This window comes from Astatotilapia calliptera, chromosome 8 (genome assembly GCF_900246225.1).
Source record: "Astatotilapia calliptera chromosome 8, fAstCal1.2, whole genome shotgun sequence".
NCBI classification, from domain to species: domain Eukaryota; kingdom Metazoa; phylum Chordata; class Actinopteri; order Cichliformes; family Cichlidae; genus Astatotilapia; species Astatotilapia calliptera.
The window spans coordinates 378,097-402,801 of record NC_039309.1 but is presented as its reverse complement, the minus strand read 5'-3'; the positions used below and the strand labels follow the sequence as shown (position 1 = coordinate 402,801).

Here is a 24,705-nt window from a genome sequence, read left to right as displayed (position 1 = left end):
ATGATGACATTTGTTCCTCCGTATGAACTGAGATTTAACTAGTTTTGCAGACATGTGCAGAGACACAGATTAGTGTGGACGCAGCAGAAGTGTCCCAAACACAGTTCTGTCCCTTGCAGCCACCTGTTTGTGTTCATGGACCTGCAGGCAGAGGTCTGTGATTACAGAGCACGTGACTCCTTTCCAGATGTTCCACCTGTGCTTCACGTAACTTTATGTAAACCTGTCCATGTGAACAAGGCTGTGCAGCTTACCTGTGAGCCACCTTCACACGTCATCACATCATTTAGGACGCTTGGCGCTGCAGTTCACCTGAAATAAGCTACGTTAGAGTGGCTGAGCATGGAGTCAGAGGGGACACGCTGGGAGTGTCACCCGTGGAAATGACTGTGTAACACGAACAAGTGTGAGTCTGTGTCACCCGGCTGAGCTCTCTGCTGTACATGCATTCAGAGAGGACCGTGAAGGCCTCACGTTAAGTTTCCGTTCTGTGACGGAGCGCACGGACCGGTCACTCGGTGCTCACGCTCTCCCTCATCCTCATCATCACTTTGCTCCCTCTGAGGAGGAAGAGGGCAACATGAGGTGAGTGTTTGAGACTTCCGATCAGTCTGATAATCGATCACTTATTGGAAAGTGAAGTCAGCTCAGGGCCTCCCTTTAACCTTTAACCCAGTCGATCTGGATCCAGGGTGTAATCAGATTACTGTGAAATCTGCAGAGAGCAGAGTAAAGCCCACGCAGGGGATTCTGTTCACCTGGGCGAAACGTTTCGTCATCCAGGTGACTTCTTCAGTCTTGTTTCCTCACCTGGATGACCGAGAATGCGTGAACCGCGGCGATGCGAAGTCACCGTCCGGCCCGCCGCACCTACGACGTTGCTTTTGTTTGCTTTTCTCCGTCTCTGTTTCAAATAGGCCGCAAGTCGGTTGTGAACATGTCTGTGATCGTTGTCTCTGTCAGTCGGTGTCACCAACTGTTTCTCAGTAAATGTGTAGCGACAACATTCACAGTACTCAAACCTGAAGTATTACTCTAGTAAAATGCGTCAAAGCTGCCAGGAGCAGAACGTGAGGCCACAGAGAGGAGAGGAAGAGGCTGCAGGCAGGGTGGAGGCGAGACCTGCTGTGATGGGTGGAGACGGTGAAGATGTTCAGATATAATGGCACGAGGCCGTCAAAGGGACAGCTCAGAGTCAGAGGTGGCGTAGTGAAGGAGGACATGCAGAGGAGGATGATGGGATAGAAGATGGAGGAAGATGATGTGCTCCAGAGACCGCGAAAGAAGAAGGTAGTAACACCGATAGTATGGTCACATTAACAGTTTTTAACAGTGAAGCTGTACTTCCAGAGGGTGGTGGTGACGTCCTCCTCCACGCGCTCATCTTTGGACAGTAATGCGATCAAAGCCGCTGTGCTCATCATACAGGTGACGCAGCGGCCTGCAGACTCACCTGAGTGTTGGTCTGAAGGTGCTACTCAGACACAAGGTAACAGATTTAAACACATACATGTAACTCAGTGTGTCTGATGTGTAATGTACACCTAGCTTCAGTGTCATATCACATGTGCGGCTTTCATTTTGAAGTATTATTTTACAACGTCATCTTGGGCCCCTCCCAGCTGTAGTGGGAGGGCCAATCAAACCCTGACAGAACTAATGACAGAACAAATCGATGGTGACCAAATTGGATGACTTGGCCCTGCGATCCAGACGTAACAATCTGCGGATCTATGGGGTACAAGAGGGAGCCGAATCTAAGGCAGAATCGCTGGCCCAGTTTCTGGAAGTCTGGCTCAGGGAGGAGCTTAATATTAACATCAACCTCCAGATTCAACGCGCACACCGAGCGTTAACCCCAAAACCGGCAGCAGGTCTCCCCCCCGAGGTCAGTCGTTGTCAATTTCCAACAATTCACAACCAAAGAGATGGAACTTAAACAGGCATGGGAAAAGAAAATAGTCACTCTGGACGGAAGCAGGGTTTATTTTGACCACGACTATTCGGCGAGAATGGTGCAAGAACGTAAAGCGTACGTGAATATCAAAAAGATATTAAAGAAAGAAGGCATCCGCTTCCAGACTCCTCTCAGCAAGATGCGAGTCCACTGGCCAAATGGAGTGAAAACGTGTGGCGAAGCAGAGGAGGCTGCTAACGACCTGCAAGCGAGAGGATACAACGTGGAAAAAGGGATAAACAGCCGGGAGAGAGAGAGCACCGAGGGACAGGTTTAGTTAAAAACAGACAGGCACAAGATAATATCAGAAGGACACATCATACACCAAATACATAAAGACAAGATGCTGGCTGCGTTGATGAGTTTAGACACAGAAAAAGCCTTCGATCGAGTCAGCTGGGACTTCCTGTACCTAACCATGGCAAAGCTCGGGTTCACTACAAAATCAATCCAATGTATCAAATCTCTCTAAATGGTAAATGGCCTGTATTTATATAGCGCTTTTCTAGTCCCTAAGGACCCCAAAGCGCCTTACATATCCAGTCATCCACCCATTCACACACACATTCACACACTGGTGATGGCAGCTACATTGTAGCCACAGCCACCCTGGGGCGCACTGACAGAGGCGAGGCTGCCGGACACTGGTGCCACCGGGCCCTCTGACCACCACCAGTAGGCAACGGGTGAAGTGTCTTGCCCAAGGACACAACGACCGAGACTGTCCAAGCCGGGGCTCGAACCGGCAACCTTCCGATTACAAGGCGAACGCCCAACTCTTGAGCCACGATCGCCCCTCTCTATGACAAACCGACTGCAAGAATAAACGTTAACGGCTCATTGACAAAGACATTCCAGCTAGAGAGGAACTAGACAGGGTTGCTGTTTAAGTCCAACCTTATTTGCCTTGTATATTCAGCCATTGGCACAAATGATTAGACAAGACGCCCTAATAACAGGAATAGAAATCAATAGACAAGAGCATGTAATTAGTCTGTTTGCTGATGACGTGTTGATAGCCCTCAAAAACCCCACAAACTCTTTTATGCAGCTTACAGAAATGTTAAGAAAATTTGGTACGCTTTCTGGCTACAAAGTAAATATACTTAAAACTCAAGTTCTGTTTAATTGTACACCAACTCAAAATCTTAAGGAATGGGAAATAAAGTGGGAGGCAAAAACCCTTAAATATTTAGGTATAAATATAACCAAAGACTATGACAAACTATATCAAAGTAACTATGGACATATAAATAACAGGATAAGGCAGGATATGGAAAGATGGAATACATATCCGTTAGGATTTAGTGACAGGATAAATGTGATAAAGATGAATATCTTACCACGATTGCTATATTTATTCCTCTCTCTTCCGGTAAGCATACCTCAAACCCAATTCTCAGAATGGGATAAGTATATATCTAGATTTGTCTGGGAAGGCAAGCGGCCAAGGGTACGATACACCACTTTACAGCTTACTAAGGAGAAAGGAGGAATGTCGCTTCCTAATTTAAAAGAATATTTTCGTGCTGCACAGATACGCCAGATAACATATTGGTGTAGTGATGATGACGGGGCTCGCTGGAAGGATGTGGAGCTCTCCACACTCAATGTCCCAATCCAAACAAACATGGGTATAAAAAAGATCCCTGAATACGTAACTAAAGACCAAGATAGGAACCCGATAGTATCCTTTACATTAAATGTATGGTATGACACAGTAAAGGAGTTGAGAATTGGCAAAGAGCTTGGTTTGCTAAAATGGATAGCCTTCGATGAAGAATTTAGACCAGGAAAATTGGATCTTGGTTTTAAAAATTGGAATGAAAAGGGAATCACAGCAATTTGTTTATTAATCAAAAAAGGAGAAATTAAAAGTTTTGAAGAATTAAAACTTAAAAAACAAGGATTTTTACAGATACTTACAGGTGAGCGATTACTTTAATAAAAACATAAAAATAAAGGAAGACAAAATCCATCCTATTATAAAAATAATTATACTGGCATATAAAAGTGTTATTCCAAGAATGTTTGATGGAATCGAGACAGGAATCAACTGTATATGTTAAAGTAAAATGGGAAAGAGAGCTGAGTGAAGAAATCACTGAGGTGTGGTATGAAACATGGAAAGAACATAAGAACACAGCTCAGTCATTAAAGTGGAGAGAATTCATCTGGAAAAATCAAATTTGCTACTTTATTACACCTAAGATTAAAAATAAACAAACCAATACACAACAACAATGTTGGAGGCTGTGTGGATGGGATGGATGGGATGGATGGGATGGATGGGATGAACCACACACACATTTTCTGTCTGTGACATATCAGGTTACATAATTCCCAGAACCTGCCTTGTTTTGTATCTTGGATACTTGGCAGGCACTGTAGATGTAAAGGATCGATACCTGGCTCAGATTCTCCTTTTGGCAGCAAAGAAGGCCATCACCAAAAACTGGCTTAAGACAGAAACACCAAGAAAGCAGCAGTGGTAGCAATGGAAGAGGACATTATGGAGATGGAGAACTGGGGACTGGGGAAAATAGTTAATGTACGTTTGTGACTCTCTGTTTTTCTGAACGTGTATTAAACAGGAGAGGTGTTGAAATAAAAAGTGCTGTTGTTAGGATGGTTGTTTCAGCTGCGATAAACTGACATGCTGTTTGGACACCATGGGAGGGTCCGGGCTCTACGTTGCGTCTCCAGGACGTCTGTGCTCTGTAATGACTCATTTTTAGACCATGTGTGAACATGAACACAGAGCTGAGAGGCTTTGTCTTTGTGACTCTCTTAAAGTGAAGGTAGCAGCGCTCTGCTCAGCAGGCTGCAGCAGCTGCAGTGTCACTTCACCTGGGATCTGAAGAAGGAGGACGTGGACCTGGAAAACCTGAGCACCCGACTGCAGGAGCACATAAAACTTCAGCTCGGGCAGCGCGGGGCAGTGACTCGGTCTTACAGCTATTTGGCTTATGTCAGGTACAGTTTCCTCAGCGGTGAGCAGTCTGATGACACGAGATCTGACAACTTACTTAACATCAGTTGTGATGACCTGTTGGTCCTCAGGTATCTTCAGGACCAACGAGAGGAAGCGCTGTCACTTCTAAACCAATCAGAGGAGACCATCAGGGAGAGTTATGGTGATGAGAGTGAGAGGCGGCTCATTGTGACATATGGAGACATGGCCTGGCTGAAATACCACACCGGAGACTACGCACAGTCACAGAGCTACTGCCAGAGAGTTGAGGACATCCTGGTATGTACAGCACCCGTCCATCCAGCCAGCTAGCCAGCCATCCTCCATTTCTGCTGCTTATTTCGTTTGGGTCGTAGGGGCAGCAATCTAAGACAACCTCCTCTAACTCATGTGGGGGGACACTGAGGTCTTTCCAGATATAATCCTTCCTGGGACCTCCTTCTAATAGAACTGATGCTACATCAGGAGGCCTTCAAAGGGTTTCCTGCTCAGATGCCTGAACTACCTTAACTGGCTTGTTTATAGTTAGGGCTGGACCAGGTGACCCTGAATCCTCCCTTAGTTATGCTGCAATAGGCTGCCAGGGATTCCCATGATGAGTCCACTGTCAGAGGCCATAAGAAGATCATTTGTAACCTTCACTAAAGCTGTTTCTGTGCTGTGATGAGCTCTGAAACCTGACTGAAACTCTTCAAATAAACCTCTGCAGATGATCTGTTAGCTGTTTGACAACTACTCTTTCAAGGATGTTTGATATGAAAGGAAGGTTGGAGATTGGCCTATAATTAGCTAAGACTGCTGGGTCTAGAGATGCTTTTTGAGTAAAGGTTTAACTACAGCCAGCTTGAAGGCCTGTGGTACATAGCTGATTATTAGAGATAGTTGATCATATTTAAGATCGAAGCATTAATTAACGGCAGGACTTCTTTGAGCAGTTTTCACAATGAGATAAAGGGTCACTGAACTGTATGTATACCATCCAGCCCAAACATTATGAGCACACGCTGCTGAATCTCTGACACGTTCTTCTATATTACAGTCAAACCATCCCACTGGTTCCTCAACAAGGCTCCTTCCAGAGGTGTACGGAGAACAAGCCTGGACCTATCTTAAGTTTTCGAGGTCTTCTCTTTCCAAAGCCATCGACTGTTTCTGTAAAGCACTTGAGGTACAGACTCACGACAGTGAGTGGAACGCCGGCTACGCCATCGCCCTCTTTCGCACAGAACAGGTCAGTTTCATAGGAAGTATGAAGACTCAATGAATGGTAAATAGCAGAAAAGGAATCCGTCAGTTTAGTGTCAGCGTACGTTTCAGAAGACTCAGTAATGACAGTTTAAAAGAAGAACATTTCAACAGGGTACATTAATGGGTTTCTTATCTGCAGAGGACTTTGGAAAACTTAAAGAAAGGTGAAGAGTCCCCGGCCATCACACAGCTTCGCTTGGCCCTGGAGATCAACCCTGATGATGCAGTCCTGCAGTCCATGCTGGCTGTGAAGCTGGGGGCCTATAAGGAATACCAAGAAGCTGAGGAACTGTTGAATAAAGCACTGAAAACTGATCCTGATAATCCTCATGTCAACCGCTATATAGGAAAACACTTTCGTAATCAGGTAGGTCTGAGTGGAGACTCATCTGTCAAAGACATCCACCATGCAGGGTCGGTCTTGGGCTCAGTTGAAAGTATTGTGTTGCTATAAAAAGCAGCCAGAGACAGATCATCATAACTGTTTCATACAGAGAAATTACAAAGAAAGTCGAGGTCCTTCTGTTCCAGGGCAGAGGCGGAGCCAGGCATTTTATACACCCGGGGCTTAGCCCTAAAGGGTGGTATGCATGTGCGAGGGGGGGTTTAGAAATGACTGAAAGATTTATTAGGCTGTGTTTTCAGTTTGGTTCAAAAAAGAATGACTTCATATAGGAAAATATATATATCACATGTGCAGGGAAAACAAACCAGGGCTGTATCAAGACACGAGGACTAAACCCCGATTCAGCCAGACCCAGAACTGATCCGGAATTAAAACAGGACTACAACAGTTCAAAATCAGGACTACTGAGGACTTAACCAAAACAGAATCAGAACTAGATGATAGTAGCACTAAAAATCATCACAGACCTGCACTACACTTGTTTTTAATTCTACCAAAGTCCACTGTTTAGATTCAGAAACGTTTATATAATTATTCAGCCTCGTTGTGCAAACAAGCTGCAAAACTTAATAAATATAGAATTTGAAAAATAACAAATGGTATCTAAAAAGTTACACTCGGTACTGGATACATGTTCCGATGAGTTTTGGCAAACAACCATGTGACTAACAGGTGTGACTCACCTGCTCTTGTTCCCTCTCTCTCTCTCTGTTCCTAAATTTCTTAACTTTAAGAGTAAAGAGAGAAACTGTCTGTATTTCTTAATTGTAAATGGCACCAAATTGTATTCAAACTGAGCCACACTTATGGAGCTCCACAGTTCTGTTCCTGGTGTTTTGTTGACATCTCCTGATGTTCCCATTTCAAAGAAGAAGGCTCTGTGTTTTGCCTTATATGCATCCACAGCTGTGCCACCAATTTACTCACATGGACTCTACTAACCTATCAGAAGCTTCTTCAGCTCAGGATGGAATCGTCTGCAGTTTCTTATTAATTAACAAACTTAGTGTATATGTACTCCTAAATTTGATCAAAGTGATAAAAATAGAAGCTCTGTCTCTCTTTATTCTGACATTTAACTCATTCAAAATATATTTCAACATTTATTTATACAAAACAAAACAAGTTTACTCTAAATTGATGTTGTACAGTAAAATAATGTTTTTATGTTTTCTCCCTAAAGTGTAAATATCTGGTTTCAACTGTGACTATATTGCTGTGTGTTGAAGTTCCTCTTGTTTTGCATAGAAATATACTGAACAACATCCAAAGCATAATATATAAAATAACATTTACCTGAGTTTTTTCTTTGAAAGAAGCTCCTCATGTCCATTCTTGTTCATCAGTGCATGACTGAAACCGGTTTAGAGAGTTTGTTTAGCTGTGGAGGGAAACAACTGAAAATATGAAATAAACACATGTGAGCTGAGACTCTGTAAAGAAGCAGCGTTGTTGTTGTTCGGCTTTTCATTTCACCATTTGTTGATTCACTCGAACAGCAAGTAACGTAATATGGGTCAAGTCTGATATCTTTCGTCATATTTATATTATTTGTACAGTACGAATGATTTGCTTTGGTACCTGCTCAAACTTAAGCTCTCCTCTGGTCTCTAGTGATGGGTCGGTCGCGAACGAAACGGCTCTTAGAGCCGGGTCTTTGACGTGAACGACGCGAGCCGTTTTTTCTTTCTCTCACCCTCTCTCTCACTCCTTGTGTTTTGCGCTGAGCAGAGGGGGGAGGGGCGATAGTTACACTCAGTAGCACAGGAACAGAGCGGGAGGGAGAGAGAGAGCAGGGACAACAACGTCACATTAGAAAGGTATAGTAATCATCCACAACTATTTTCAGTTGCAGATGATAAAGGTTTCAGAAGGTTTATTCATGCAGGCCCATATGACAGAGAATGTGCATGTTCTTTCTGTTTTCATATTTTAATTTATATTTAATTGTGTTGTGGTTTGCAGTGTTTGTGTTGTTTCACTTTAAATTTGTTTAAAAGGAAAAAGCTGAAAATTTAAATAGTTAAAAGTTGAAATGTACATATTATTTATTACATTTTATGTGGAGTGAATAAATAAAAGTATATTTATATTTACGGTGGCCCCTAGAGACAAAACACGTACAAACTCCAAAACACGTACAAACTCCAAAACACGTACAAACGCAACAGAAGTGCTCCAGGATGCTAGGGGGCAGTGTTGAGCTTTTGTTATCTTGTGGCTACACAAGCCAGCAAGTACCAACAACCAGATCTGGTGTGTGGTAGTAACAGGTAAATGAACTTTTTATTTAATTATTTGAATATATATGAGTGCCTGTGTATAAATACACAAACAATACACACATGCTTTCAATTGTGTAATTTAAGTGATCTAGGCTCTGTTTGGAAGTTCAGTTCATGCTAGGAATGTGTTTTGGAGTTTGGAGTTACGTGTTTTGTCTCTAGGAGCCACCGTATATATTTATATATAAACATATATACGGTAAATAAAACCACGGGTTTTTTTACATTCGTAATTTCTTTTGTGCATAATTTTATATTGTTGTTGATTGTGTGTAGTTATTGTTTTATACAGTTGTCAGTCAGGCATCTAACTGAAAAAAATTACACTTGAAAAGATCCCGGGCTTCTGAAAAAACAACTTAAGCCGAGTAAGCCACGCCCCTCTAAAGTTTCATTTTACCATATTCTTATTTGACTGGGAGGTTATCCTGTGTCTGTTTAATTCACTGAATCTTCTCCTCTGAGCCAGGTCTCAAAGGCTGTGGTTGCCTTTAGATGCTGCGGTGATCCTGTGAGTTTCACCTCCTTCACTGTGTTTCAGAATCGACTGGATGAGTCTATTGATATGTTGGAGCGAGCACTGAAGCGGGCCGATCAATCCCCTTTCATCCACCACCAGCTGGCTCTGTGCTACAAGATGAAGAAAATTGCAGAGCAGAGCCGCCGGCCCAACAGCGACCAGAGTAACAAACAGCATGTCTCCAGTCCAGTTCAATAAACGCAGCTCAAATCTAACCCTGATTTCTTGCCCCACAGGAGCGGTGCGGTACTGGAGGCGTCGTTGTATCCATCACCTTAAAGTTGCTGTGGAGATAAGGCCGTCCTTTGTCCTGGCATTGACTGATCTGGCACAGCTGTATGCAGAGCAAAGGGATTTGAGCAGGTACTGGTCTGTGCAAAGCTGCAGTGCAGTCGCTCTTTTGTTTTTGGCTCTAAATTCATCATCATCATCGTTTCTGGTTCCTCAGGGCTGAGGAGATTTTCCAGCAGTGCTTGAAGCTAGCAGAGTCGGAGAAAAGCCTTTTTCAGACTGTCCATCAGCGCTACGGTGACTTTTTCTTCTTTAACAAAAAAACCGAGGCTGAAGCCATCGCCCACTACACTCAGGTGAGTTGGGTGTAGTTTCCCAGACTCTTGGTGATGTGCAGCTGGCTTACTGGAGGCCGGAGCACTGTTCCAACACTCCACTGAACTGTAGCATCAGCCTGTTAATGTCAGATTTATTTTACATTTCCACCACAGCTGAAAGGAGCTGTCATAGACTCTCAGGTCATGGCTTCACACTTCGTTATGCTGTGTGCTTTAATACCCACGAGCAGCTGGAGGTCCACCTAATACAGTGGTTCCCAAACGTTTCTTGCGAGGGCCCCTTTGTTTACAAGAAAAATGAAGTCGGTTTGATTTATCTCGGTGTCTTCTTATTTCCTCTTCAGGCTCTGCTGTTACCACCCTGCAAGTATGAGTGGAGACAGTGCGCTAAGGTGAGCACAGGTCACGAGTCGTCTGGTGTTGGGGGATCAGAGGGTTTAGGCCAGGTCAGATCTGGTGAGAGCCTGGTGTGACTGAAGACTGAGGTCGAAAAGCCAGTGTGAAACATCACCACAGTTCACATGGTTTCTGCTGGAGGGCTGCTGGGTATTGCAAACATCTTCCACCAGTTACCTGGAAGAGAAGGAGAAACTCAGCCACAGCAGAAGAAAACTGGCTTTGTGGAAACTTCTAATATTTTTCAGCTGAGAAGAAGAAGCAGAAGAACGAGAAGAAGGTGGAGCCCTGCTGTTTCCCAACATGGAGGTCACAGAGTCCAGGTCACAGGGTGCAGGTTACAGGGTGCAGGTCACAGAGAGACACTGAATGTAGTAGTCACTTACTTTAAATACACAGAAATCCATCTTTCTTTGTTCCTCCATGTTTTTTCTTGCAGAGACTGAAGCAGATCGCTGACAGACGTCTGACAAAGACGCGGCGTGATGGTCAGGCGCTCGCTCTGCTGGGTCTGGTGGCCAGAGCTGAGGGCGACAGGAAGAAGGCTGCTGAGTTTTATGAGGAAGCTCTGAACTGTGATGAGGACAATGAAGAGTACCTGTGTGCTGTGTGCGAGCTGCGCCTGGAGCTGCAGTGAAAGCGCTGATGCTGAGTTAGAGCTGCAGGCTCAGGACCGCCGTGGCTGCTCCTGGCTCATTAAATGCTGATTTTTCCCTCATGTCTCTGTGTCTTTGAAAGCAGCTTTCTCACATTTATGTTTGTGTGATGATGAAGAGAAACGAAAGCTAAGCAGACTGTGGTGCATTCAGGTGTTGTAGGAAAAAAACGATCTTCAAAGCACAACCCAGACCTCAGTCATAGACAGGAAGTGTCTGCAGGCCTCAGGACCTTGATGGGTTAAATGTTGAATTTCTTTGGTGACCTCACAGCTGAAAGAAAAACCTGCTGTGTTGCTGTTTGCTTCACTATGATGAATTATCCTGCCATTGTCCTGTCAGAGGTGATCCTGAACGCACCATTATTTCTTTCATATTGCTGCAAACTGCTGCACATCCAGTACGCTTTGTGCCAACGTGTCTGAGCCTTAATAACTAAAATGAGGTGAGTGTTTTTGTCTTTATTTCAAGATTCACTCACGATATCCAACACAGAGAGAAAACTCCTCAGACTCAGGAAATAATAATACATAGATATGAGGGTTTGCATGCACACAAATGTGTGGAACTGTATTATTCACAAATGATTTAAATGCAGAAAAATGCATTTAAACGACAAGCAGAGGTGTCAGTGAGAAGTTCCCAGGCTGGAACATCAGTGTGGGTGTGGTAGGCATGCCCAGATATGACCGCTTCTTGCTGCAGCTTGCTCGGCTCGTAAATCATCAGGACGTTTTGATGTTCCAACTGTCAGAATCCTCAAAACACTTTTTTTGAGATTTAAAAAACTCAGGAACCAGTTTTATTTGCTGTCTGTCGTTGTACTGCTCAGCCAAGACATAACACTACAGCTCAATACTAACCACATGCACCAGTAATTACTTCCTCCAAACCATCAGTGTGTCTTGTGACTGCAGGCAGGAAAAGGACCCAAGTGCAAACTCACAGAAATGGAACTTACCCCTGTGATTCCCTTTGTGTCACATTTGATACAGGAGCTTCTGAAACCTCCGTCTCTCTCAATTTAGAAAACAGTTTTAGAATATTGTCAGGAAGTAGGTTGTTTATTGCTTTATACATAATTTGTGCCGTGAAAAAATGAACCAGATCTGTGAATTTTAGTGTTTTTGATTTTAAGAACAGTGGATTTGTATGATCTCTGTAACTGGTGTTATGGATTATCCTCATGGCCCTTTTTTGTAATATAAAGATTGATGATAGCGAACATTTGTTGCCCCAAACCTCTGCACAGCAATGCAAATACGGTGCGATCGGTGAACAGTAGAGACTGTGGAGTGATCTGTGGCCCAGAGTGGTTTTTACTTTACTCAAAATTTAAATACTGCTTGAAATGCTGTTCTTTAAATTATTTATATGAGACTTAATTTATCATCTATTATCACACCAAGAAACTTTTGTTCAAGAACTCTTTCAGTTTCCACACCATCTACATGAATCTGCACTTGTGTGTTTCCCAAATAAGGCGATTTTAGTTTTACTTAGATTTGTTTGTTTGTTACTCGTGTCCAGCAGCTCCTTTAGATTCCCCCCAAAACAAAAAATATTTGTGTCGTCTGCAAATAATACTAATTTTAATATATCAGATACCTTACAAATATAATTTATATAAACAGTAAATCATTTAATACCCAGTACAGAGCCTTGTGGAACACCACATGCAAAATCCAAGCATGAGGAGAAATATTCACCCAGCTTCTGTTTCCTGTCACTAATTTGTCACCCAGTGCATTACAACCCGCCTGACCCCGTACCGTTCCAGGTTATTAATTAATATGTGATGATTGATGTGGGGAATGAGGACCCAAATGCAGGACTCTTGCAATGAAGCAGTGTCTTTATTTACAGTGTAAATAAAGTTAAACCGCAACAATAAATCCCCGTGCGCTGTCTGACTCCTGTGCAGTGTTTTCTCCCAGTGTCTGTGCTCCAAAACTCTGCTTCCCAGTATTGTCCCAGGTTCTTTTATTCTTCAGGCCGGACAGAGAAGACGCAGAGTGAGAGTGGCCAGAGTATTTATAATCATTTTATTCAATCATTACCTTCCAGAAGGGAGATGTGCACGGTGCTAAGCATCTGCAGATCTGAAGCATTACAGGCCAGATGTGTATAATATAGTCTGCTCCCTCCTCCCCTACCAAACCGTCACTTTATCAATTTTAATTCAACATGTCCGCTACGTAGCTGCAAAAACATCTGCACAACTACACTCGTGTCTAGTTTTTACAACCCAAAGGTCATTTCCTGTTGTTCTCTTTTAGCAGGACAAACGTGGGCGATGGTCTCTGCAACTCTGCACAAAGCTTCCTGTTCTGCACAGTTTTCAGTCTTGCTAAACAATCTAATGACCTTTATAACTGAAAGGTGGCCTTTAATATACTGGTCTGTTATTAAATGCATAAAACAAAATGCACAGCAAATAAGCGCTAGAAAACGTATTTTCCTAACACTAGTGTCCGTGCTCGCTGCCCTCTCGTCTCCACACTCCCGCAGGAAGAACAGAGACAGACGTTAATACTCCCCCCCCCCCATACACACACACACACACACACACACACACACACACACACACACACACACACACACACATGATTTTTACTGTTGGACTTGTCAGCAGCTTTTGACACGGTTGACCACGACATCCTGTTATCACGGCTAGAATCGCATGCTGGCCTAAAAGGATCTGCCCTTCAGTGGTTTCGCTCCTACTTGACAGAAAGGTTCTTTTATGTCAATATGGGCCCCCACAACTCCAAAATAGCCCCTCTTAAATACGGTGTACCTCAAGGCTCTATTTTGGGTCCCGCCCTCTTCGCACTCTATTTGCTGCCATTGGGCTCCATCTTCTCGCGGTACAGCATTTCATTTCATTGCTTTGCGGATGATCTACAGATTTATCTACCTTTAAAATCAGGATCAGATCAACCGCAGCTCTTATTACGCTGCCTTGACGACGTTAAACAGTGGTTATCATTAAATTTTTTACAGCTAAACGAAAACAAAACTGAGGTTGTCATTTTTGGCAATTTCAATCATATCGACAGCACGTTGGGTACCCTCTCCTCGTATTGTAAAACACATGTAAAAAACCTCGGAGTTTACATTGATGGTTCTTTTAAATTGAATAAGCAGGTGAGTGCAGTAGTTCAGTTCTGTTTTTTTCAGCTAAGACAGCTAGCCAGGATAAAGCCATACCTTCCGGCTGACGTCTTCGAGCGTATCATCCACCTTTTTCTTACTTGCAGATTGGACTACTGCAATTCATTGTATTATGGCCTAGATCATGCCACCATCCATCGCCTTCAGATGGTTCAAAATGCTGCTGCTCGCCTGCTAACCGGTACCAAACGGAGAGAGCATATAACCCCAATTTTAGCCTCTTTACACTGGCTCCCTGTCCCCTACAGGATCCAATTTAAACTCTTACTTTTTGTTTTTAAGTCACTCAACGCCCGAGCCCCCCCCCTACTTGTCAGAGCTCCTCTCTGCCTATGCTCCAGGAAAACCCACGAGATCTAGTTCAAAACTATTGTTGTCCATTCCACGGACTAACCTCAAATCTCGTGGTGATAGATCCTTCTCTGTGGCAGGTCCCAGACTTTGGAATAGTCTCCCCTTTAATATTAGATCTGCTCAAACTCTTGAGCAATTTAAATCTTTACTAAAGACACACTTTTACGCTCTGGCTTTTAACACATTATGACCCAAGCATTTTGGATTTATCTGAATTAGTTAGTATTGTTTCAATTCTTCTATTCTATTGTTTCTATTGTTATTATTGTATTACACTGTAGTTTTTAATTTTATTGTTATTGTTAAGCACTTTGTGCAGCATCGGCTGTTGGAAATGTGCTATATAAATAAATCTGACCTTGACCTTGACCTTGACACACACACACATTAAGGATTGTACATTAACATAAAACTTGTCGGAACCACACTGAGTCTCACCGGAGAAACACACACATGGAGAGAGAGAGTGCACAGTATGCAAACAGCCATCATAATTCATCATACAATGAGAACAGGACAAATCAACAACTGACAATGACTGATTAATATTAAAACCTGTAACATAATGTTTGCAGTTTAGTCTGTTACTGTTGCTATTTTTACCATTTCTTCTTGGAGCAACTGTAACACATAATTTCGTTAGGGATTAATAAAGTATTCTGATTGTTTCAGGATGAGCTGCCATCATCCAATCGCACATCTGCTTACCTGCATCTTTTGTTTCTCCTCCTCTTCTTTTCTCTTTTTTCTAAACTGAGCACCTGATGGCTTTGAACTTTTCTTGTCCATCTTCCATTGGTTTTAATTTTGCACTCCAGTATGAACACCCATCCTGAGGGAAGTGGGGACTGGATGTCACATGGCTAAAACCCCAGAGGTTTGTGGTCTGTTTCAATGTGGAATGTTTTCCCAATTAGGAACTCTGCAAACCTCTCACAGGCCCAAGTTGAAGTGAGGGCCTCTTTCTCAATGTGAGCATATCGCTGCTCTGTTGCGCTGAGAGCTCTTGAAGTGTATGCTACTGGTTTCCACCCTAAATCGGCGTGCCGCTGGAGAAGCACTGCTCCCAAGCCATACGAAGATGAGTCAGCTGATACGCACGTTTCAGCACTTGGATCATACAGAGCAAGCCCTGGGGGTGTTGTCCGAGGCCGAGAGGGCAGTCAGGACCATCAAAAGTCTTCTTAAAAAGTCTGGTGATCCCTATCTCGCCCTTATGGCATACCGGGCCACTCCATTGGCTACAGCCCGACTGAGCTTCTCATGGGTAGGAGGATAAGGACAACTATTCCTGTCATCCCATCACAGCTAAATCCAAGAGGTACGGACACAGACAAGCTCAAAGCTACAAACGTACAGACAAAAACAAAGACAAAACTACAACCGCAGACACAGAGCACATGACATGCTACAGCGCAATCCTGGAGACAAAGTGTGGGTCTCAGACACGGATACTAGAGGGACAGTCGTGTCCATGGCAGGCTCACCGAGGTCCTACATCATCGAGACAGCAAAGGGCACGCTGAGAAGAAACCGTTACCATCTTACACGGACACCTGGGGCACTGGAGATTTCTGTCGATCCACCAGAGGCTTCACCTGAGAACTCTGTTCCAGCTGCACAGAGTGTGTCGGTTCCAGACACTATCTCACAGGAGGCCAGCCAGCAGACTCCTGAAGCTGGGAGAAAGATCCCACCCAGGTCTAGGAGGCCTCCAGCATATCTAAAAGACTATGTTTGCTCATAGGGCTAGGAAGTGAGTGAGCAATGGGGCAGAATAATCCCCACACTCAGGCAGAGGGCTGGGTAGTCGACCCCATCCCTCATAGAGACAATGAGAAATAAAGCAAATGGTTGCACTGTTTAAACATGTTGTTTGTAACTGCACCGAATAGTTCAGAAATGTGCACTTATGCTTAGTGTTCAGAGTTGTATACTTTGAGAGTTTATTTTTGGACATTCTGAGAAGTCTGGGTTGAAACCAGACGAGTTCAGTAAACAAGCTGTTACCAGATAAAGCATAAGGCAGTAGTATACTTTAAAGTGTGCGGGTCTAATCTGTTGTCTTGGTTATATCCCAGCATCACATCCTGTTTAGTAGGGGGGATGTAGCATCAGGTAAATGCTAAGCGGTAGGAACGTTTCTGCTGGGTTGTTGTGGGGGGCACTCATAATAAAGGACACTCATTGGAGTAATGGCGCGTCTCGTGTCTGTGAGTTATGCCTCCAGTCAAATAACATCCATAACCTCAAATAACGGAACAATTAGGACACAAGGATCTTTGAGTTTGGACTGATCAGCATGTTCTGTTTTTCAAACATGCTGAAGAGGTTCAAAAACTAACAGTGAGATTAACACAATCTCATCATGTTGCTTCCATGTGCTGCACACTTGTTTTCCGTCAGTTTTCTTAGTGTCACAAAATAAAACCATAAATACTCCTAAGAAACTATTAAATTGTTCATGTTTGTGAACACTTGCTACTATGTTGAGAATGTGTTTTGTCTTACGCAGTGATCCAGGTAACGATCTACACCGCAGGCTGCAGAAGCTGCAGAGTCGTTTCACCTGGGATCTGAAGAAGGAAGACTTGGAGTTGGACGACCTTAGCAAGCAGCTGCAGCATGATATAGACCTGCAACTGGGGCAGCGGGGCGCCCTGGCCCACTCCTACAGGTTCCTGTCTTATGTGAGGTAAGCAGTGCAGAACATTGAACAGGAACCCTCAGCTAAAAGCCTTTGTTTGTGGGACATTCAAAGATAAAATCATCATAATTGGGTACAAAATAGCAACAAAGATGGAAAACAACAAGATTCAACAGTGCAAGCAGGCGTTGCTTCTGTGAAGCTGGCTTTTTACATGCACATTATTGCCAAAAATATTCACTCACCCATCCAATCACTGAATTCAGATGTTCGATTCACTTTCATGTCCACAGGTGTAGAAAATCAGCACCTAGGTCGCTCCCAGGAGCTCAGTGAATTTCCAGCTTTTAACCGTGATAGGATGTCACCTGTCCAGTCATAAACGTTCCTCTTTATCCGACTGTTAGTGGAATTAGAACAAGGTGGAGGAGATTGGGAGGAAGTGAAGCGGGGTCAGTGAGGATCATAGTGCAGAGTCAATCGCTGCACACCTCCAAACGTCAACATTGCGTACAGAGCTTTAGGAAATATGTTTCCATGGCGAACAGCTGCATGCAAGCCTTACATCACCAAGCATCGATGCGTGAAGCACGCTGAGCTCTAGAGACGTGTTGTCTGGAGCGACCAATCACGCTTCTCCGATGGAGGAGTCTGGGTTTGGTGGTTGCTAGGACAACAGCACAGTGTGACCTCACAAAGGTGCTTCTGAAAGAATGATCAAAAATTCCCATAAACACTCACAAGCCGGTGGAAGTCCTTCCCAGAAACGCTGAAGCTGGTGGGCTGACATCGTATTAAACCCCTTGGATCACGAGTGGGAAGTTCATGTGTGGGTGAAGTCAGGCGAGCAATTACTCTTAATAATATAATGTCTCTGCGCCGCAAAGTTTCATGGCTTTACAGGTACAAAGACGTGTCAAAACCCTGAAGACGCTGGAGCACTGCGAGTTATTCCTGTTTGTTGTCCATCCTCAGGTATCTTCAGGGTAAACCAGAGGAGGCGCTGTCGCTACTCACTGAGTCAGAGGAGAAGACGAGGGAGTGTTACGGACAGGAGAGCGAGCTGCGGCTCATTGTGACGTACGGAGACCTGGCTTGGCTGAAATACCACACCGAAGACTACGTACAGTCCCAGACTTACTGTCAGAGAGTCGAGGATATACTGGCATGTATACACCCTCAGAAACACGACTGGTTTAACCTGTTTCTAAACACGTTTTTAACACCCACCCATAAACGCTGTTATGGATCTAGAGGCGCTGACTATAATAAAAACCTTTACATCTAAAGAACCCCTGCCTGTAGCCTTCATGGCTGTTATAATATCCAGACACTGATATGTTCATAAAGACTGTCACCGAAACACAAACTTCATCTCTCTTACAAACATTGTACGCGCAGCTTGCGCTGCCACTGAACGAAAACACGTTCGAAGGATTTGATTTTGGTTCAAAACTTATCATAGTCAGCTGTGGAGTGGACGATCACTGAACACATGTTCAAAACATCATTTCATCATTTCTGGAGCGTCAGGGTATCCATGAACAGCTGCTCCAGATGTTTCTGCTCCAGAAACTGAATGAAAATATTTTTAATGTTAATTTCATTTTTTACATGACATTTTGCATATTAATGATCATAAACTGACCTCGCAGCCCAAAGTTCGTCAACGGTTTCAGTCATTATGTCCTGTTTATAAGGTTGAAGCTTGCTGTCAGCTGAGGCTGAAGAAGTCACCTGATGATGATGAAACATTTCTCCCACTGAAAACGTCCAGATGAACAGAATTAACTTTTCTGGGCTTTAACTTTAATCTCGGTCAAACCGATTTACTCAGAAGCAAAAACAAAGAAGAAAACAAAAGACAACAAAAAAGCTGAAATAAACACAAAGATTTAGAAATCATCAAAATGAAAACAATGTGCTGGGAGTCAGGCGTTCTCACTGGCTCTAGTAAGCCTCAGCCTCCGGTCACCTGACAGTTGGTGCTCCATCAAGCAAAAAGGTGATGTGTTGATAAATGCAGCATGTTTACAAATCGACTGTTTATTCTGTGTCACAGAAACAGTCATATTTCAAACGTTACTCGCTGCTCTTCTCCGATGCTGCCGCTAAGTTTTGGACAAAATGCATTCTGGGATATTTGGCTGAGCCAGGCCCACACAAGTCACAACGTTGCCTGCTCGAGGGAATGGGCGGAGCGGGAATACATCGAGGCGCTTTGAGCGTACTTGACTTTGATGTTTGAACTGGAACAGTACAGCCACTGATGAGGTTTCACAACTCCACGAGAACACATATTGTGAAAGGGCCCTGGCTTTGCATAAACACTGGAAATCAGCCAAGACTGACAACACCTAAACCTCCATGTTAGTTTAATATAAAGAGAAATGTGACAGCTCCATGTTAGACCTGTTACTGGACCACAGAGTGTGCAGGTTACCTGAGGTGTTTCTACAGGATCCAAACCTGCGATCACTCACTTACACGAAGACCCTGTTATAGCGCACACTGCCAAACAAAACAAACAAGTTCAGAAGTGTTGCACGATTCCTTTCTGGACCATGTGTATGGATATCAGACCATCTTTTCAGTTTAGCAACCAAACACTTCAGGATATTTCTGTGACAACTATAACTTTTGAAACATAAACTGCATATAACGAATGAGACAAACTAGACTAGTTTGTGCATTTGTGGCTTCTCGGCTGAAAAGTTGATAAATGTTCAGACACTGTCAAAGAATTAGCTGCAATCAAATCTATTTCTTTTAAATATACTGTGACTCTGCAGGTGAACCATCCGCCTGATCCTTCCACTGACCTCCATCCAGAAGTGTACGGGGAGAAGGGCTGGACCTTTCTTAAGTTCTCCAGTTCTTACTATACCAAAGCTGAAGACTGCTTCTGCAAAGCTTTGAAGCTGCAGCCTGATGACTGGGAGTGGAACAATGGCTATGCTATCGTCCTCTATCGCACAGAACAGGTACAATCTATCAGCCAATCAGCCTTTCGGTTTAGCATATAAGCAGTTATCCTGCTGAAGCAGACAGTCCATACGATTCTCCTGTATTAACCATTGTAGTCATTAACTTTGCAGTCGTGTTGTTGTTGATTCTTTGAGAGGTAACACCCATTAAATAAATTACATCCAGCAAACTTATGGAGCTCTTATCTGCAGAATGTTAATGATTGGTATCCCGAGGAATCACCAGCCACTGAACAGCTTCGTCGAGCCCTGGAAATAAATCCGGATGATGGCGTTTTGATGTCCATGCTGGCTCTGAAGCTGGTCCACGACACGAACAAACACACAGAGGCTAAAGGTTTGGTGAAGAAGGCCCTGGAAGTCGGACAGGACAACACTCAAGTCACCCGCTACGTAGCAAAATATCTCCGCAACCAGGTAAAACATCTGTAGCTTATAGGAAAAACATACTGGTCTTGATGGCGAATCAAGGGACTCGAGATAAAATATTGGTTTTATGCTTCTAACGTCTCGTCTCTCCAACGTTACCGTGACTCGTCCCTGTTCTAGGATCAGGTGGATGAGTCTATCGATCTGCTGAAGAGTATGCTGGAGAAGAAAAGCCAGTCATCTTTCATTCATCACCAGCTTGCTCTGTGTTATGAGAAGAAGAAGAATAAGCTGCTTGGGAAAAGAGTCCGACCAGAGTCAGGTACTGCACTGTACTCTGTTTATACTCTCATCAGCAGGTAGGACCTGGTATAAAGTTCTTCCAGTCGGGTAAGTATTTGGACAGAGATACGATCTTTATTATTGTGCCTCTGCACACCACAGCAGGTCTCAAATAAAGCAATCAACATGTGAATACATTTTCAGGTTTAATCCAGTCTTTAAGTCTGACATCATTAGCTGTTTCTGGGCCCAAACTATGCTTCAGGACACTGCGGCTTCACTAAGTTACGAACGGTCTAAATTCTTTCATCTTTAATAAAATGTGCTGCTGCTTTACCAGGTGTAACAATTAAGTTTAACATCCAGGCATCCATGAGAAACAGGATTTATGAAGTTTAACGGAGTTAGAAGTTAGCAGGAAGTTAGCTCGCTAGTGTCCCGAATTCTCTGATGTTGTGCTGAGAACAAACAACCAAGACTCAGAGCAGGTCCAGTCAATCGCTGCTGCGAAGATATCCTCCAAAACCATGTTCAAACCTCGAAAACGGAAAGATGGCGTTAAGTTACAAAGAGCAGAAGGTGGGAACACTCACCGCTGTTGTGTCATAAAAAAGTCTAACGATCAACTTTGACGTTTAAAGTGTTTCAATCGATCAGTTGTTTACATCACTCAGCACAAGCAGAACTGCATCACTGCAGCAGAAGACACATCGTCCACACTCAGAAGCATCTCTGTATCGTGACTGGTCTTATGATTTAAACAGGCCAATGTTCAGCATTCAGACTACAGGTGAACAACAGTCAAACCAGATGTTTCCCGTTATGTCGAGATCAGCTCGTCAAGTACACACCTACACAGCATGTTAACAAACCGTGAAAAAAGCCACACAAAAATGAATGATTGTAAGGGTTTCTATACATTAGTATGTACGAAGGGTATGTTGTGACTTAGCTTAAAAATTACAGCGGTCCCTCGCTATAACACGGTTCACCTTTCACCTCGCTGTTTCGCAGATTTTTTAGTGCAAGTTTGCTGCTTTTTTTTTTTTTTTTTACGTCACATTGTGTCCTGCGTCCTGATCGCTGCAGACGATCTCCTCCGTCTCTCCTGTACAGCACAGAATCGCTGCATCGATGCTGGCAGTGTGACTCTGAAGTGCAGTGCTGTATGTCCACGATGTCCACCAAACGTTTTGCACCGTCAAAAATAAAATCGGCTCCTTGATTTCACCTCTCGCTGGTTATTTTTAGAACATAACACCCGCGATAAACGAGGGACAGCTGAGAAATATAACATTTGAATCCCTTTTCTCTTTTGCTCTGAGGCGCGGGGGGAAAATATCGACAAGTCGATGAACATCATTTACAGATATATTGGGTAAATGCCCGAGACATCTATAGAAATGTAAATCGCCGCTTGATTCATTCATTTGCTTGTTTTGGACCGTAAACCAGGCGCGAATAGGACACCAGAAACAAAGCTCCCCACAGGAGTTTCCGCACCGGAAGTAACATATGCTAACGTGCACACAGTCTATTATGGTTAGTAACAGTTAAATGCAACTCCTTTTTTGGTAATCTTCTATAACACTTAGAAAGGTGTCTCAATTGCCTTTCACCTCAGCTGCTTCCTGTTGTTCTCGTTAGGGGGTCCATGATCGTATATACCACATCCTGAGTACATCCTGTTATAACCGTCGCTGTGCAGGGCAGTTACAAGCGAAACACTTCTAAGGCTCTATGCTGTGTATGTTCATTAGCTTCTGGATTAATATGTCACTAATTAAAGCACTACCACCTAATATATTTCCCACACTAGTTTCCACCTAAACATGATATAGCATGTTCTGACTGAGAGATTTCTGACAAATTCAAACGTACAGCTCTGCTATCACTTCCAACATGGTATAATAGCTGGTATATAATGATGTGCTACGTGATCGCTAGCGACACAGCTATGTTAGCATAAACAGTGAAGCTGGAGGATGAACGCCAACTTTTTTCCACTCGATAAAAGTTAACGTGAGGGTTCCCGATGGTTAGAGACAAATGCAGTCGCATGGCAGGATGCTGTAAACGGACCAAACTTCAGTCAGGAGAACAACTGAGATAATCCATCCATAATACGAGGTTAGTCATTCATATACTGCTGCTGGGCTGGAGTTACATCGTAAGGGTTTAAAATGAACAGCGGTAATAAAAACAGAGAGAGGCCAACAGCGATCACTGACTGATTTTAGGGGCTTGTTCGGATTAAATAGAACAAGATACAAAACATTAAAACTTTTTAAAAACACAACAGCCTTAAACACAGAGGAGTTTGGACCGGAGCAGTGTTCATACGTCATCACTCAAAGACTGGACACAAGGGCGTGTTTAATATTTCAGTCAGTAACACCTGCTTTTATCCAATAGAGGTGCAGCATTGGACACGTCTTTGTATTCAGCATCTGGAGGAATCAGTGAGGCTCAAGAAGGGTTTCAATGCTGCAAAAGCTCTGCTGGCTCTGCAGTACGCACAGAACTTTGAAAGAAGGAGGTATGTTTACCTGTCAGTTTGTTTCCAATGAAATATTCTCAGTGTTGGTTTTATGTTTATTTAAAAAAGCTGGTAGTAATGACACAGGTAGAAGAACGGTTGGACTAAACCTGACCAACGTGATCACTTATGGAATAAAACAGTGTTGAATCATATTACCAAAGCTGGAAACACATGTGTGAAGGAAACTTTGACCCCTGTGGTCACACCAACATTATGTCAGATTGGACAGTTTTACTCGACTGTATTGATGTTTCTACAGACTGTCATCAGATGGACTGTTGATTCCAAAAACATTTGATGCATTGATTCTTTTTGTGTCTAAGCTTTGTGTTTGTTGCTTCAGAGCTCAGCAGATGTTTGATGATGTGCTGCAGACATTAGAGGATGAACCTCCAGGCATCCGTCAGTACATCTACCGGTATTATGCAGAGTTCTGCTACTATCACACCCCTCAGAAAGACCTCGGACTCACCTATTACAAAAAGGTATGGATCGTCCAAAACTGCATTCAGACTGCAGGTGTGCATGCCAGGTGCATACGCCAGGTGCAACCAGTATTAGCGAACGGGCCTCTGAGGCAGACGGACATTTGGAAAGTCGAGCTGTGGACAGTTAACCGTCTGCTAACGTGTCCTGTGCTGCATCCAACAGGCTCTGGAGTTATGCATCAACACATCACATTGGAAGCACTGTGTGAAGGTTGGCCAGCTTCTCACTCTGCTTTATGCAAAACTAATGCAAACTCAACCTCATCTTAGTAAACAGGAAGTAACCTTCAGGTATTCTTTTGCAGAAACTGACGACGATAGCTGAGGGACGCCTCAAAAAGAATCGCAGCGACGCCGCGTCCTATGGCATCCTGGGAGCAGTGGCCAGAGCTGAGGGCAATCGGAGCAGGGCTGTGAGAAATTATGAGCGCGCTCTGGAATTAGACGCCAACAACGACGAGTATCTGTCAGCCTTGTGCGAGCTGCGCCTGGATCTGACCGCACACAGGGAAGAGAAAGACCGCCCGGAGGAGAAGCTTCCAGAGGTCGTGTGAAAAAGTTTGTACCAGGAAGGCCACCGTTTGAACGAGGTTCCAGAACCACAGCTCAGAAATGCTCGGCTACGTCACATCACACCTGGGAACCGCTACATCGATCACTACGGCCGACTCCTTCTGTTTGTCTACCACCACTATGTCCGGTTGGTTAGCCACCACCTGTTTGTCCGTCTGTATCTGCAAGTCCCACAGGAGCTTAGCTCGGTCATTCTCCACCACCTCCCATGTTGACCTCGGGGCTTCCAGATGTTTCTGTATACTATGCTGGCCACTTGGCTATGGCGTTCCATG

General features: G+C 43.8%; 1 protein-coding gene across 1 annotated transcript; it reads left to right on the top strand.

Moving 5' to 3' along the window:
* The first annotated feature begins 470 nt into the window (after positions 1-470).
* On the top strand, positions 471-24,546 carry LOC113028341 (uncharacterized). The gene is made up of 19 exons (XM_026178538.1): positions 471-585; positions 4,754-4,933; positions 5,021-5,210; positions 5,971-6,162; positions 6,319-6,546; positions 9,412-9,553; positions 9,627-9,753; positions 9,839-9,977; positions 10,304-10,351; positions 10,795-10,991; positions 17,058-17,237; positions 18,165-18,354; positions 19,982-20,173; positions 20,369-20,593; positions 20,726-20,867; positions 23,243-23,366; positions 23,713-23,854; positions 24,021-24,068; positions 24,163-24,546. The coding sequence occupies exons 1-19, from the start codon at positions 581-583 to the stop codon at positions 24,409-24,411; spliced, it is 2,940 nt and encodes a 979-aa protein (XP_026034323.1). The 5' UTR covers positions 471-580; the 3' UTR covers positions 24,412-24,546.
* The last annotated feature ends 159 nt before the right edge of the window (positions 24,547-24,705 follow it).

Coding starts and splice junctions, on each gene's coding strand:
- LOC113028341 (XM_026178538.1), top strand. Junction 10,992..17,057: donor CTGCGCCTGGAGCTGCAGTG/AAAGCGCTGATG, acceptor TGTCTTACGCAG/TGATCCAGGTAACGATCTAC. Junction 20,594..20,725: donor CAAAATATCTCCGCAACCAG/GTAAAACATCTG, acceptor TCCCTGTTCTAG/GATCAGGTGGATGAGTCTAT.